The following is a 16,107-nucleotide window of genomic DNA, read 5'->3' on the forward strand; positions in this document are numbered from 1 at the left end:
CAAACAAATGTCCTGTGTATTCTTTGGTCTGAGCTGCCTTAATTCTTTATTCTTATTAGTTGCTCTCTGTTGTTCAGCTCTGGCCTCAGCATGATAATATAGCATTTTGGGGCAAAGATGCAGCCCAGTAAGCCAGCACTGGAGGCCAAGATGGAGAAGATCTCCACCATCACCATGTACTTCCCTTTGGTGCTCAGGTAGGTTGGGACAAAGCACAACCAAACACTGCAAAAGAGCAACATGCTGAAGGTAATAAACTTGGCTTCATTGAAGGTGTCAGGTAATTTGCGGGCCAGAAATGCTGAGAGGAAGCTGAAGAAAGCCAGGAGGCCCATGTAGCCCAGGACACAGGAAAACAAGGTCACCGACCCTTCATTACATTGCACAGTGATTTCTTCCATTAGTGAGTGCATGTCTAAATCTGGGAATGGGGGAGAAGTTGCCAACCAGAGAGTACACAGACTTGCTTGAATCAAAGAGCAGGAAAGGATAATGGAGTTGGCCAGTCTTTTCCCCACCCACTTCCTCAGGCTGGACCCTGGCTTGGTGGCCATGAAAGCTACAACTACGGTAATGGTTTTGGCCAGCACACAAGAAACAGCCACAGAGAAGATGATGCCAAAAGTAGGTTGTCTGAGGAAGCAGGCCATTTCCCCTGGTTTGCCAAGGAATAGCAAAGAAGATTGAAAGCAGAGCAGCAGAGAGATGAGGAGAGTGTAGGTGAGATCTCTGTTGTTGGCTTTGACAATGGGTGTATCTCTGTGTTTCACAAAAGCTAAAAACACTAAAGTTGTGACAATGGAGAAACAAATAGCAATTGAGGCTAAGATGATCGCTAAGGGTTCTTCATAAGAAAGAAAGCTCATTGTTTTGAAGATGCATCCATCTTTGTTCCTGTTTGCATATTGGTCTCCTGGGCATCTGAAACAGTCATCCATATCTGAAAAACAGAAACAGGTCAAATACTAAACAAAATTCATTTGCTTCTTTTGCCTCCCATATGACCGTTTTGGGATTTAAACCTGGACATTCTTAATGCACTGTTGTAAAATGAAAGTGCACTTTAATTAGCCCACAACTTACGGACATTTGACCTTTGTTCACTTTACACAATTAATCATAGAATCATAGAGTTGGAAGAGACCACAAGGGCCATCGAGTCCAACCCCCTGCCAAGCAGGAAACACCATCAGAGCACTCCTGACATATGGTTGTCAAGCCTCTGCTTAAAGACCTCCAAAGAAGGAGACTCCACCACACTTCTTGGCAGCAAATTCCACTGTCAAACAGCTCTTACTGTCAGGAAGTTCTTCCTAATGTTTAGGTGGAATCTTCTTTCTTGTAGTTTGGATCCATTGCTCCGTGTCCGCTTCTCTGGAGCAGCAGAAAACAACCTTTCTCCCTCCTCTATGTGACATCCTTTTATATATTTGAACATGGCTATCATAACACCCCTTAACCTCCTCTTCTCCAGGCTAAACATGCCCAGCTCCCTTAGCCGTTCCTCATAAGGCATGGTTTCCAGGCCTTTGACCATTTTGGTTGCCCTCCTCTGGACACGTTCCAGTTTGTCAGTGTCCTTCTTGAACTGTGGTGCCCGGAACTGGACACAGTACTCCAGGTGAGGTCTGACCAGAGCAGAATACAGTGGCACTATTACTTCTGTTGATCTAGATGCTATACTCCTATTGATGCAGCCCAGAATTGCATGGGCTTTTTTAGCTGCCGCGCCACACTGTTGGCTCATGTCAAGTTTGTGGTCAACCAAGACTCCTAGATCCTTTTCACATGTACTGCTCTCAAGCCAGGTGTCACCCATCTTGTATTTGTGCCTCTCATTTTTTTTTTTGGCAAGCAAATGAAATTGGCAAGCAAATGAAAAATAAATAGAGGAACGGGAGCTTGTGCCTGGATAAAAACACTTGGCCTATCCCACCTGCCATTAAATCCAATGTTTTTGACTATACACAACTTGGGCTTTAGGTGTGATCCCGGAATTGTAACTCCTGGGTAAGTTGTGGGCTTTCTGTATAACAATTATTCTAACGTATTTTATGTGATACTGTGTAGCAGCTATTACAACATCTGCACCTATTTTGGCTGGATGCAGAGACAGTGGATAGTTATTTTCATGATTTTACTTATAAACTGAAGCACAATCCAGATAAGAATGAGGTTCCCTAGATTAATTGGCGGTTGCATCCTCAGTTTTGGCCGCCACCACAGCTGCCTTTTTCTGGACAGGGATAGCCTAACTTCTGTCATCTTTCCTTTGGTTATATATAGGTTAGTGAACTGCAATGGGTTATAGGCAAGACAGTGTGAACATAAAACTCACTCTGGGCTAACTGCACTAGGTCCCCATTAGTTTTTGGGCCAATTTCAAAGTTCTGGTTTTGACATATAAGGCCTTAAAATGCCCCAGGATGAAATCCTCCCAGGACTGCCTCTCCCCATATGAACTGTACCAGAAAGCCATTTCCGACCTGGGAGGAGAGGGGGTTGCGGGCAGAAATCCCTCCCACATCTCACACGCGGGGGCTGGCCCTTGCCCCCGCGTGGTTAGGGAATCCCCGGGCGTGTCAGCGTCCCGGCCCGCCAATCAGCGGGCCGGGGAGGCGTAGCCTAGCCTATTTAAGACTAGGCACGGCCGGGGACCGCCCTCTTTGCCCCCTTTCCAGCTGAGCGGTTTTCCCATCCCACCCTCCCTTTAGGTTTAGCTAGCCTTGACCTTGCTATGGACTTCGGTTGGTCGCCGCAAGGGGCCTGGTAGGAATTTTTCCAAGTTGGCGCACTTCAAGCCTTTTGGTTTTTTCGCCTACCTCGTAGCAAACGTCACAACTTATTTTGGTATTGGCGGTTAGGCATTGGCAGGGGTCAATTGTTATGCAAATGAAGGGGGGAAGGAAGCGCCATCACCTTCCCCAAAAGTAAGGGTAGTCCGGTAGAGGACTCCGAGGGGCGTGGCCTTGTCCGAAACCTAGGGAGGTAAGGGCCTCCGGCACGCCCCAGAGCGGTGACACCCGTGGGATCCTAGTTGGCGTACTTCAACAGGACTCCCACGGTTTGTGGACAACCCTCCCCGGTCCCCATGCCGGGTAGTCGATAGGAGCCAATGCCTAAGGCCAATACCTTCCAATTCTGTAATCAATAAAGTTGTGGCCTTTTTATGCCCATTAACCTAAAATTCTGTGTCCGGTGTCTTCATTTCACATGGGGGAGGGAACTTGCCACGCAATTTCCTATTGCCATCTGAGGCTCTTCTCCTACCCTCTCAACAAGAGATCTGGAGAAATTCATTTTCCTGGGAATAAAAGGTATAATTTTGAATTTGTGATGTCCTGTGCAGATTGGCCAGACATGTATTCCTGGTACATCATCACTTCACTGTTTCCTATCTAGAACTGTGTATCTGGTTGTCTATTTGAGGGGTGCCCCATGGATTTTTGCACCTGACATGTGTTGCAGAGGCCACTAAGGAGAAACTTTAATGTCTGATCCAGCATCTACTAATAATAATCACAGCTTGATTTTGCCTCTTAAAAGTAAAAATTTGTCAAACTCTCCATGACCATCATCAGGAGTGTTAACATTTCTCTATGGACTTTTTGACCATTTCTTTTGGCCATTTTAATTTTTTTTTTCTGTTTAGGATATTATAAAGTAGGTGTACAACTACCATAGATCATTTTGTCTATTTTAGCGCTCACACTCAAATCCACATAAAATGTATTGCATGAGGCTTCCTCATTTTTCAAAATGTCCCTGGGAAGATATTGGAAGTCAACAGAGAAACATTCCAGGCAGCATGGTAATTAAAGATAGCAATTAGATCTAAAGTAGCAAACCATCCCAATCCTAGCCAATGAAAATAACACATGAATTCTAAGTCACAAACCATTCTGGTCTGAAATCTTCCCTTCTGGACATGGAGCACAATCATAGCAGCAAAATTTCTCCCCTTCCTTCCTTTTCTTCTGATGACCAGGGGAGCAGCAGTCATTACACACAGAAATAGGCACCACCTATCCATCAGGAGGAAAGAACATTCAGGTGGGGGAAAGTCTCCATTCCTCCCCACAAAATAATAATAATAATATCTTTAATTTCTTGGTTTTCTTTTTGGCTCATGACCTTGAAAGACTCATCTCAGAAATTTTACGTATAAACTTGTGCTGTACAAGTAAAGGATGCATCCCTAAAAAGGTGGATAGGACAACTGATCATTGGTCCATCTGGCTGTTTTGGCTTTGTTTGTTTTTGTTTGTTTTTTTTTACAGACCAGTGTCACTTTCAAAGCCCAGTGGCATAGCGTGGGTTGTCAGCACCCGGGGCAAGGCAAGTAATTTGCGCCCCCTAACCCGTGGATTTGCGCCCCTAACCCCCAGATGTTGCGGCTGCTGCGGCCGGCCCCCCCTGCACCCCCCACGCTACGCCACTGCTGGTGAAGGCGCTGCAATTGTGCGTAATTGCGCGGCGAGGTAAAACCAGAGTCCCGAGAACAATAAGCGAGGCTGCCACAAACCCCCGAGGGGTATTTAGCTGGAGGGTCGCCGCCGCCCGAAAGAGAAGCAGCCGGAGGGCCCCGGAAGAACCCGGCTCGGAGGAATCCTCGCCACAGAAGGGCGACTGGCGATTAGGAACTGCGCTAGAGGGAGCGTGACTATCTCTCCAGAGGGAAAGGCCGCAAAGGGCGCCCCACATGCCGGTCAAGGAAGGCTCCCCTCCTCCAAAGCAGACCCGATCCAGGCGGCTCCATAAAGCTCCTGGGGAGAGGCGGGGGGGGCGCGGAGAGACAATGCCAAAACTCAGGGGGCTCCTTGAGCAGAGACACTTGCAGCAGTTTAAGACAATTGCCAGAGATGAGCCCCGCAGGGGGAGGCAGGGTCCTCTATCGCCCACCCCAGCTGCCCTTCTTGTATCTAAAGCCAGTTTGGCAGGGGGCGGTGGAAGGGTCTGGAAGGAGCGGGGACCACCGCGGAGCACACACACCGGGAGCTGGAGAGGCGAGGCCCAGCCTGATAAGCCGAGAAGGGGCCAGCCCAGAAGGCGCAGCTTCACAGCCGAAGCTGTCCTCGGCTTGGGGAGCCGGAGAAGCTGTCGGGTCAGGGCCCTGGCGCAGGCCTAGCCGCTCCCGCGACGCCTCTTTGCTCCCGGGATCGGGGCCGCCAGCTCAGCGCTGGAGCCGAGGGAGCCCCCAGGCAGGCCTGCGAGCAAAGGCAGAGCCGCCGGGCGGTGGCCGCATCTGCAAGGCGGCCGGAGAAGCGGGGACCCCCTCCCCTCCCCGCGTCCCCCCCCACTCGCTCCCCCCTCTGAAACTTTGCTAACACTTCCGCGCTGAGCCTCTGACAATGGGGGCGGGCCGAGGGCACGACACGGCTGGGCCCTCTGGACTCGCGCCCCCCCCAGATGTTGCGCCCGGTGCGGCCGGCACCCCTGGCACCCCCCACGCTACGCCACTGTCAAAGCCTACTTGGAGATGCAGAGGATTGAACATGGGACCATTGCATTTCAACCATTTTGTTATTCAGATGAGCTCTGGAGTTTTTCCAGTGGGACAGAGCCTGCAGGGCCCACAATCACAATCCAGGACCCATACCTGGTTAAAACCCTTGTGCCATGTAATCTTGTCCTCATGAATGATGATTCTTCTTGCTTCAAGAGCACCATTGTCCACTTGTCCCACTTTCACTCGTAGGAAGGACTTGTTTGGCAATGTGACTATGTTCACAATGTCAAATACACCTTCCATTTCCTTTTTACCATTGAAACTCAATGTTTCTCCTGCAGAGTTATTAAATATAATGCAACGAAGAAAAGGTTGTAGCTAATTGAAAAATAACAAGACATAAAGGGGTAAAAATTTATTTACAATTTAAGCAAAATGCTGTGATTTGAAAAGTCCCTCTTTTATAACTATAATCAAGCCATGGTTCCCAAACACCTCCGTTATCTTACATTTTGGCTCCCGAACACCAAAAACCTGGAAGTAAATGCTCTGGTTTTTTAATTTCTTTTGGTAACCAAACCTTTGACACAGTTCCTGCTTGAGTGTTAAAAGCCCATGCAACCAACTGGAAGCCATGCCTTGGTTGTGGAAGGTTTCTGGAATGGATAAACAGGCTTCTGGAATGGATTGCATTCAACAATCAAGGTGTGACTGTATTTCAAAAGGTACGACCCCTTCGCCCCAGAATGGGTTCGTCTGGTTCTCTGGCTCCTGTGAATGAGCTGAAAAGGTTTTAGAATTGGAGTAATTTTCCTGCCATCCCCCAACCTCCCCCTCTTTGTAACCTATCAAATCCTTGGCTCAATCAGCTGAAACACGGTTAACCTGGGATGGAAGACGTAATCAGAGTATCTTCAGTATTGCTGGGATGGGAAACAACAGATGGATCAGCTGGAGAGCCAAGGACTCCAATAAACCCTCATCCCAGCAGATCTCAGGTTTGGCTTGCTGCCTTGCCATGAGGTGATGTAAACATAAACCACACACATTCCTACATTGCTGGGATTGGACTAGATGGGCCTTGGGGACCTTCCATCACTAGAATTCTATGACTAAATGATTCTAATTTTCTCATTGAATAAATGTATAATGCCATTTCATCAGGTACTTGTTGATACAATCTCTCCTTGGAATATTCAACCCACTGAATTAAGAAGAATTTGATTTCAATATATTACCTTCAGAGGTTGCAAGTCTTGATGATCCAACTTTCCATCTGTCATTAAAGTCTTCTGCTTCAATGTAGTTGAGACAATGGCATGCAAAGCATGAGCCACAACATAGACAGCATTGTAGATACTGTAGCTGTGGCCAGTCATGCCCATTTCAAACAGTGCCCCCGGAAGGCTCTTCAGTCTCTCTTCCCCAGTACAATGTTCATTACTATCCAAAGGCACACTGGGGGTTGGCAGTGTACAGTCAAATGCTTGCTCCCAGACGTCCTTGAGGAAACCATCTCTGTCTGTTCTATCAGGCTTTATATTCTGAAGAAATGTGTTGAACCCTAGAAGCTCTTTTAAGTGAATTGTTAAGGAAATTGCACCTTGAAAGGAATCCAGATCCCAAGACCTTTGAAAACCTGTTAATATTAATTCAATCTGGGTTGTTATGATCCAAACCTTTCTAAATGATGAGCTTTCCTTATTTTCAGGATCACTAAGAAATATAGCAGTTCTCATCCAAACAAGGGATAAACTTTCTCCAAAGATTATACATGCGCTGACTTTATTATCTCTTAGAGAGAGAGAGAGATCCCAGATCACATCCATCGTTTTACCCAGCTTATCTAAATGGGCTACTTGTGGTATATTTTGGAAGAAGGCTGAACAGATTCCATACTTGGACAGCAATGGTTCCAGGGTCTGCAGGAATTTTTCTCCACCGTCACCCTCTACAACATAAAGTCCAACCCATGTCCATCCAAAATGCTTTAGTAAGCTGATGATCCCCATATATTGATGGCTGTCATTGGGTACCATGCGGAAAAAGGAAGGGAAGTGATCTGTATCACTCTCCCCTGGGGGAAAAGATCCATATGTGATCTAAAAGGAAGTGTACAGAGATGATGGAGTTAACATTAAGATAAACCTTCATTTTGAGCATGTGCCTGTTCATTCAACAAATGTAATTCAGAGCAAGGTGTGGGTTCAGGGACAGTTAAACCCAACTTTCCTTTTCTAGCTAAATTCTCTAGAATTATTACAATTTTTTAAAATAAAAAATTCTGGAAATTTTCTTCCTTCCTTCATTTTGTACATTTTCTGGAGATTCAGCACTGGTATGTTAGGCTAGTGGATCACTTTATATTATCTTTCTAAAGCTCTATGATCATCATCATCATCATTACTATTATTAGTATCATTCTAAATTGAATCCCAGCTATTAACATGACTCCTCTATTTTGCACCAATTGATTTTTCAAAGATGTTTTCCAATTGAGCTTCATGGCCAATCTGGATTATAAGCAATGGAAGAGTGTACATTGTGAAAATCCACATCCCTGTTCCCATTCAAAGCTGCTACCTGAGGAATCTTGTAGAGGCCTATGGTGTCAGCCATATAGAAGGAGGTATCAGAGCTAAGTCCTCCAATGATGGCTATGAGGTTTTTCTCCATGTCACATGTATAGTTGGGGATAAATCTATTTGATTTGAAAAGTAGGTCCAGAGTTGTCCGATAAGTCATCCTTGCATCGTAATAACTATCATAGATGTGGAATCCAAGGGTGAGATTGGGCAAGATCTTGGGGCTGTCATTTATCTCTTTTACAGCAAATGCCAAGGCAAGGGTGTGCTGGTAGAATTTCGTCACCACACTGCAAATGAATTCAAATGTAAATTCTACAGTGTGTGGAATCAACATATCATAATATGGATCATTTCTGTCTCAAATTAAAATATAGTTTGAAATGAGATTATTTTCTCTTCTCGTAAATGGTCTTTCTAAGCTAAGAAACACCAAACAATCCAAATAACATTTATTTTTCATCAAGTCATTTGCATTCTGCATCATTGAAAAATCTGTAGTTAATCTGTTGCTTGTACTTTTCACCTGACTTGATTGAAAAAACAGAACAAAACCCACAGCTATATCTCTTTGGTATGTGAGCAATTCTTATACCAAGTTTTTCCTGGACCGTGAAACCTAGAACCCTAAACACAGTGACTGCCTAGTAATGTCTTTCCTGAATCTCTGCTGTAGCTTGCTTTCAAATTCGCTTTTGTCGGTCTTTGGACTATAATAAAGAATGTGTGTGACAATCTTATACTTATCAGGAAATAAGTTCCATTGAACCCTGGGGGGCTTACCTCTTAGTAGACAGTTGTGGGTGGGTTGCTGCTCTGCGATACTTTGGTGGATCATCTGTCTTTCTTTTAGATGATCCTAGGTCCAATAGCTGACATCTCCAGCTAGGTCTGGGAATGTCACTGTGTTAGAAACTCCGGGAAACTGCTACCTATTACTGTTTATTATACTGAGCTAGATTAACTGATAGTATGACTCTGCATAAGACAGCTTCTGGTGCTTATTTGTAGGACTGCACCATATGAGGAAAGTCCTAGGTACCAAGACAGTTCCCCCCACCCCCCCAAAAAAACTACACTTTCACTCCACCCTCGGCTCTTTGCGACTTCATGCCTGTGACATCAGGACATCGTGTTGGATTCCTTCAGTCATCTTGAGAAGATGGTGGCTCTGGACAGCACCATAATTTCCTTACAGTTAGTTCTTATTAAAATCAATGAGGCAAGTTCATTGTGACTTTCAAAGTCCCATTGATCCCAATAGGAACACATCTGACACATTCCTATTCCAACCTATATGTTCATTCAGAACAGCAATCAATTTTGTTCAGTGGGTCTTATTCTCAGAGGAATGAAGCACTGAGATTTAGGAGTCTCTCTCTCTCTCTCTCTCTCTCTCTCTCTGTGTGTGTGTGTGTGTGTGTTTAAAATATACAATTTTTCATTGAAAAATCACATCCATTTAGAAAAATCTATATTAAATGATACAATAAGAAAATACAATCAGAAATCAGATATTACATAAACATTTATGCATTCTAAAATGCCTGCATAAGTTTCATGCGTAAGAAAGATTTTCAGAAGGCATATAAAAGTTGAAGTATATGTGTTTTATTGCTTTTAAATTGTTCTTTCATGTGTTTATGTCTTAGCTCTTTTCATATCTCATGATGATAAGTTCAATTGCAATTCTGCTAAAAACAGAAATGGGAGCAGAAGTTACCACTGTTTGCTCATTCCTTCTATGTCCAGACAGGAAATCAATCCCAGGAATATTATAAACATATGCTGTTCCAGTTGCATACAAGCTGCAAATGACAAATGATTTATTAAATTTCCCTGCCATTTTTATTGTGTTTCTTGTGCATTGAAAATAATTGCATGAAATAATGTAATGGTTACCTACATAAATTCATCTCGGTGGACAACAAGATGAATAGTTTAGTTCTTTGTGGAAGATTAACTTCAGAACAACAGAACAAAATCAGTGCTGCATGTGATATATAAAAGGCAGTATGGAAAAAATGCCTTTTTTCATCCTTATGCTCATGTAAAGCAATTTGAGAAGCATGAGCTTGAAATTTGAGAGAGAACATTTTGAGAACACTTTGCTCTCCTAATGTGATTGAGATAGGGAGTGCCCAGGGGTGGTTGTATTGGACTATTTGTGACCCAGTTACTTATTTACTTGAAGTGTTTCTATCCCTTCTTCAGCAAAGCAGTTTACACAGAATAATTAGTGCTTTAAGCCTTAAAATCTAAAGTATATGACACAAAAGTCACAGGTGGAAGGCAAGAATGGGTACCAGATTTGGGAGTTGCACAGGCTGTCACTACTTTTGAAATGCTAAGGTCTACCACCGCAAAATGAAACAATAATTATTTTTATTATTTGAGGGGATATAGACCTTGTTATGTAACTTTGAACATATTCTGTGAAGTGTGTAATTTAAATAAAACTTTCTGGCATGTGTTTTCATGTGCATGTAGATCTATATGTTTGTTTGTGTGTATGTGTATGTAGATAGATGATAGAGATAGATAGATAGATAGATAGATAGATAGATAGATAGATGATAGATAGATAGATAGATAGATAGATAGATGATAGATAGATAGATAGATAGATGGATAGATAGATAGATGATAGATAGATAGATGATAGATAGATAGATAGATGATAGATATAGATGGTAGATAGATAGATAGATAGATAGATGATAGATAGATAGATGATAGATAGATACATAGACAGGATTAATCTAGGGTTGCCATATTTCAAGAAGTAAAAATCTGGACAGTGTTGCTCATCCTTTTTGGGGGTGATCGTCCAAAGTTTAGCTTTTTTTAGCAGGAAGCACAGAAAATCCTGGACATTTACTATTAAATTAAAAATCCCCCCCCCAGGTGCCAAATTAGCACATACACAACCCTGCACATTACCGAAATCTTCAGGTTCATATGGCAACCCTATTCCATCTAAAATAAGTTGGTGCACAAATTTTTTAAAAAAGGTAAAAGGAATTTAAAAAACACTTTCAAGGGGGAAGAAATATTTTGTGAAACTGGAGGACCACCTTTGATACAGCACTAGATTTATGTTTGAATTTATCCCCAACATTATCTTTCTCAACTTTACACTTCACTTCCCAAACACCAGGGCAGTGTAGAAATCACACATACTTTGGATGCAATTAAAGCCAAACTTAAACCTCATTCTCTTCTCTCTGTCACTTCATAAAATGAAGAACAACTGTCTGTGCTGAAAGTCTGCAAGCTGAGTGGAAGAGTGGTGCCATTTTCTTTGAGGATGGGAAGCAATACTCAGGCAGTGACTGACAATGAGAAGTACTCAGGGGTTGACCTGTTAGAGCTTTCTCAATTGCGTAAATGCTTCTTTGTGAACCAGTATAATCATATATTTGCCTGAAGCATTTTTACCCTTTTCAGCCAGAAAAGGCTTCAAAAGTGGCTTACATATTTCAGTGATAAGAAACTCACTACATTAAATCTTAAAATCTAGGAGACATTTGAAGGGATACGGGGGAGACACTTACTATGGAATTTTGAACTGATATTCAAAAAATAGGCACCACCTATCCACAGAATTTTGTGCTGAAAGTCTGCAAGCTGAGTGGAAGAGTGGTTTCCTTTTCCTTGAAGATGGAAGGCAATACCCAGACAGTGACTGACAATGAGAAGTGCTCAGGGGTTGATCTGTTGGAGCTTTCTCAGTTATGTAAATGATTCATTGTGAAGCCGTATAATTATATACAGTGGTACCTCAGGTTACAAACACCTCAGGTAATAAACACCAAAAATAGTACCTTGGGTTAAGAACTTTGCCCAAGGATGAGAACAGAAATTGTGCACTGGTGGTGCGGTGGCAGCAGGAAGCCCCATTAGCTACATTGGTACCTCAGGTTAAGCAGGATTTAAGGTTAGGAACAGACCTCCAGAACAAATTAAGTTTGTAACCAGAGGTACTGTACCACTGTACTTGCCTGAAGCATTTTTATCCTTTTCAGCCAGAAAAGTCTTCCAAAGTAGCCACTATACATAGGTCAATGTTAAGAAACTCACTACATGAATGCTTACAATCTAGGAGACATGACACAAAAGGAATGGGGATTTGGAGGGATAAGCGCAGAGAAACTTACTATGGAATTGTGAACATGTTCTGTGAAGGCTGTTCTCTGAAGGAAACTTCATCAAATGTATAAAAGATCTGAGAGGAAATCCCACCAATGATGAGGCCACCTGGCTGGTACCACTCATGGGGAACAGGAAAGGGATCACTGGTAGGACACCTGGTCATATCTGCATTGCATAGTCCAGGCACTTGCAAAAACAGCAACACAAATACACAAAACATTCTAGCAGTGTAGCTTATTTCCTTTTTGCATAAGCCTCTTAAGGAGAAAAATCTTGCAGTCTATGTCTATATCGGTATAGCCTTTAGATATTTTCAGATGCTTTAATTGATTTATAATTTGCAGTTGCTCTCATTTCCTTTGAGAAGAAGAGACCACATTAGGTAATAACTGGCTCTGGCAAAACTATTCCAGAAGATATTCGTGAGTTGCATTTAGAATCAAAGTGTAACAAATGGAGCCTTGGTTAGAAGGTGAGATTGCCAGCACCCATTTCAAGTCTGGCCAATAAAGGGAAAACGTGAGAAATAACATGAGCATGGTCTTCTCTGGCCTTTGCCTCTACCCTCACCACTCTACTGAATACAACATTATTTATTATAACAACTGCTAGGCTTTCCTATTGAATTTTTCCAAGTGACTGCTGAAATGTCTCTTGAGCCTGGTCAAATTGAGCAAAATATAATGATTTGATTAATTGCACGAATAGATAATATTGTTTTCATAGTATTAGCTCAGAGTAGCAGTTTTGGTAACCAACATGTTCAGCTGGGTTTGTTTTCTAAAATGTGACTCCATGTTACCTCTGACCCTGAGTGGCCCACTAAGTGGCAAGTGGCTTGAAATCTTCTCTGGCGAATAAACATACCCAGGAAAGTCAGAGTGCTGCCATTTTCATTGTGGATGCAAAACAGCAAAACCTGAACTAAGGGCCACACATGCAACCCTTGTTTTACAGAAGGCAGGGAAACACATTTCTTTACACTAATAGTCTAGGGGAACCTCCTCCCGCAAAGCACAACACACCCACACACCAGATGCATCATCAAAAAGAGGAGAATTAATCAAATGATTATTCAGACTGTTAAAACTTCCTGATGGTGTTTTGCTTGCATGGGTAACCTCCAGATTGTATGACGAATGCAATGCACCATTTGTGAGACTGCCCCTGAGACTGGCCTGGAATGTGCAGCTAGCGCAAACTGCGCTGCTCACTGGAGCAAAGTTTCACCATCATGTTATACCACTGCAGATGAAGGAACTGAACTGCCTGCAAATGAGGTCAATGTGCTGGCATTGGTGTACAAAGCTATATAGAGCTTGGAACCACAATACATAAAAGAGCATTTCCCCTTTATGTAGGCTACTAATCACTGTGTTATGCAGCTCCATATCTTCCAATCCCATTTCCAGTTTGCCATTATTTCGTGTCCTTAAAAAGAAAGTCGCTTCTATTTCCTCTTCTTTCATCCTGTTTCCAGAAGGATCGCCAGAGGCTTGGTGACTTTCCCCTCTAAATTCATGCCAACTTGTATTGTATTGCCAAGAATGTTGTTTCTGTTTCAATCATTACAGATTTTGGACAAAATGGACTGTTTCAAGAAGTGGCAGAAAGATATCTCTAGATTTGTCCGGCAGGGCAAGAAGCCCAGAATACAATTTAAAATATTAACTGATGCAAAGGAAAGAGGTGGATTTGCCCTGCCAGACTTTAAACTTTATTATGAATCAGCAGCATTCTGCTGGTTGAAAGAATGGCTGCTTCTTGAGAACACTGACATTTTGGATTTGGAAGGTTTTAATAATGTTTTTGGGTGGCATGCATATTTGTGGTATGACAAGGTTAAAGCTCATAAAGCATTCAAGAATCATATTGTCAGAAAAGCATTGTTTAATGTCTGGATAAGATACAAAGATTTACTTGAGAATAAAACCCCAAGGTGGTTGTCACCAATTGAAGCAAAGGCTCAGAAAAAGCTCAATATGGAGGCCAAATGGCCAAAATATTGGGAAATTTTGGAACAGGATGGAGATAAATTGAAATTGCAGAGTTTTGACAAATTAAAAGATAAAGTGTGAGACTGGCTTCATTACTATCAAATAAGGGAAGCTTATAATTTGGACAAAAAAAAGGGCTTCCAGGTGGAGAAATCAAAATTGGAAACAGAATTGTTAGAGCCAAAAACAAAGATACTTTCGAGAATGTATAACTTGCTGTTGAAATGGAATACCCAAGATGAAACGGTAAAATCTGCTATGATTAAATGGGCACAGGATGTTGGATATAACATTATGTTCGCTGACTGGGAACGGTTGTGGACCACTGGCATGAAATTTACGACATGCAATGCCCTAAGAGAGAATATTATGAAAATGATATACAGATGGTACATGACACCAGTCAAGCTAGCAAAAATCTACCATTTGCCCGATAACAAATGCTGGAAATGTAAAGAGTCAGAAGGTACATTCTTTCACCTGTGGTGACGTGCCCATGGATAAAGGCTTTCTGGGAAATGATATATAATGAAATGAAAAAGGTATTTAAATATACCTTCTTGAAGAAACCAGAGGCCTTTCTTCTGGGAATAGTCAGTCAACAGGTGTTAAAGAAGGATAGAACTTTCTTTATGTATGCTACAACAGCAGCAAGAATACTCATGGCAAAATATTGGAAGACACAAGATCTACCCACTCTGGAAGAATGGCAGATGAAAGTGATGGACTATATGGAATTGGCGGAAATGACTGGCAGAATCCGTGACCAGGGAGAAGAGCTGGTGGAAGAAGATTGGAAGAAATTTAAAGACTACTTACAGAAATATTGTAAAATTAATGAATGTTAAAATGATGTTGGACTGGACCTAAGTGGACTTAGTAATAAGATAAGTAAGAGTATGTAAAAATGGTTTGATAATTGATTAAGGTATAAAGATGTAAATTAGTTGAAAAATTGAGTTAAATGTTATAAAGAAAAAGGGGTAAGGATTTGCTGAACTAATGATGTGATTGGGAATACAAAAAAGGGAGGTGTGAGGAGGTCAAAGAAACAAGATAATGAGAATTCTGAAAAATGTGAAAAATCGATTTGGTTTTTAACTATTTTTTTTCTTTTTTGTGTTGTTATTGTATTTTTTGTAATTCTTTTCTGTATGTTTTTCTTTCTGTTATGACTTTTTTCTGTTTTTTAAAACTTCAATAAATATCTTCTAAAAAAATAAATAAATTCATGCCAACTTGTACATGGAATCCTTTCTCTCCACTCTATCTCTGGCATCTCATGAAGTTTCTTGCTATCTCTGTCAATGGATTCATTCCAATCCTTCAGCATAACAACTCCTTCATTTGTCTGGTTCATGCCTCCAGACACCTTTGTGAAGGTCTTGTTCATTCCATCACCTGCAACCATTCTCCTTCCCTATTCAGGCAGACCTTTATCAGTATCACTCCCCCCCACACACATACACACAAACAAAGATCCTATGTATTCTTTGGTCTGATTTTTCCCTGATCCATTTTTGTTCATCATTTTATCCTTCTCAGCTATGAACTCTTTCAATTGCTCACCCAATAAATACCACACAATACCAACAATCAGTGGGGTATTCAACAATATCTTTGCTATATTGGATTATATTTCTCTCCACCACCTTAACAGTGTCTGCCTTGAAGTCTTGTGTCTGTCTCTTTAAGAAAGAAGGCAGTACTCACAGAAAGTTAAAATGATGATTCTTAAACAGCAGAGCATCCTTATCCATTTATCTTCTTTCTAAATCTGAAATAAATAGGTTGCATCTTTGGTATTATTTTAAAGTCTGTTAGTTATTGTTAGCTAATGTCTCTTCTTAAGGCAGCAGTCAAGTCACATTCCAGCTGAAAATTAATTGGCAGACAGTGTTGTCCAAGTTATAATCTCAAA

The 16,107-nt window shown here is 42.0% G+C and overlaps 1 protein-coding gene across 1 annotated transcript; it reads right to left on the reverse strand.

The window, feature by feature from the left end:
• Positions 1–38: 38 nt before the first annotated feature.
• On the reverse strand, positions 39–15,597 carry LOC128399192 (vomeronasal type-2 receptor 26-like). The gene is made up of 6 exons (XM_053360439.1): positions 15,432–15,597; positions 12,195–12,375; positions 8,033–8,324; positions 5,600–5,827; positions 3,899–4,025; positions 39–940 (listed from the first exon to the last, which is right to left on the reverse strand). The coding sequence occupies exons 1-6, from the start codon at positions 15,595–15,597 to the stop codon at positions 39–41; spliced, it is 1,896 nt and encodes a 631-aa protein (XP_053216414.1).
• Positions 15,598–16,107: the final 510 nt, after the last annotated feature.

The sequence above is a fragment of the Podarcis raffonei genome, chromosome 13 (assembly GCF_027172205.1).
Source record: "Podarcis raffonei isolate rPodRaf1 chromosome 13, rPodRaf1.pri, whole genome shotgun sequence".
Lineage (NCBI taxonomy): Eukaryota > Metazoa > Chordata > Lepidosauria > Squamata > Lacertidae > Podarcis > Podarcis raffonei.

Bases quoted from the DNA above. Each gene is read 5' to 3' on its own strand.
- LOC128399192 (XM_053360439.1), bottom strand. From the start codon at position 15,597: ATGGTTGCAGGTGATGGAATGAACAAGACCTTCACAAAGGTGTCTGGA. The intron at 12,376-15,431 runs GTACAAGTTGGC...TGTTTTTGCAAG, and splicing joins GTGGAGAGAAAGGATTCCAT to TGCCTGGACTATGCAATGCA. The intron at 8,325-12,194 runs GTAAGTTTCTCT...ATTCATTTGCAG, and splicing joins AACATGTTCACAATTCCATA to TGTGGTGACGAAATTCTACC.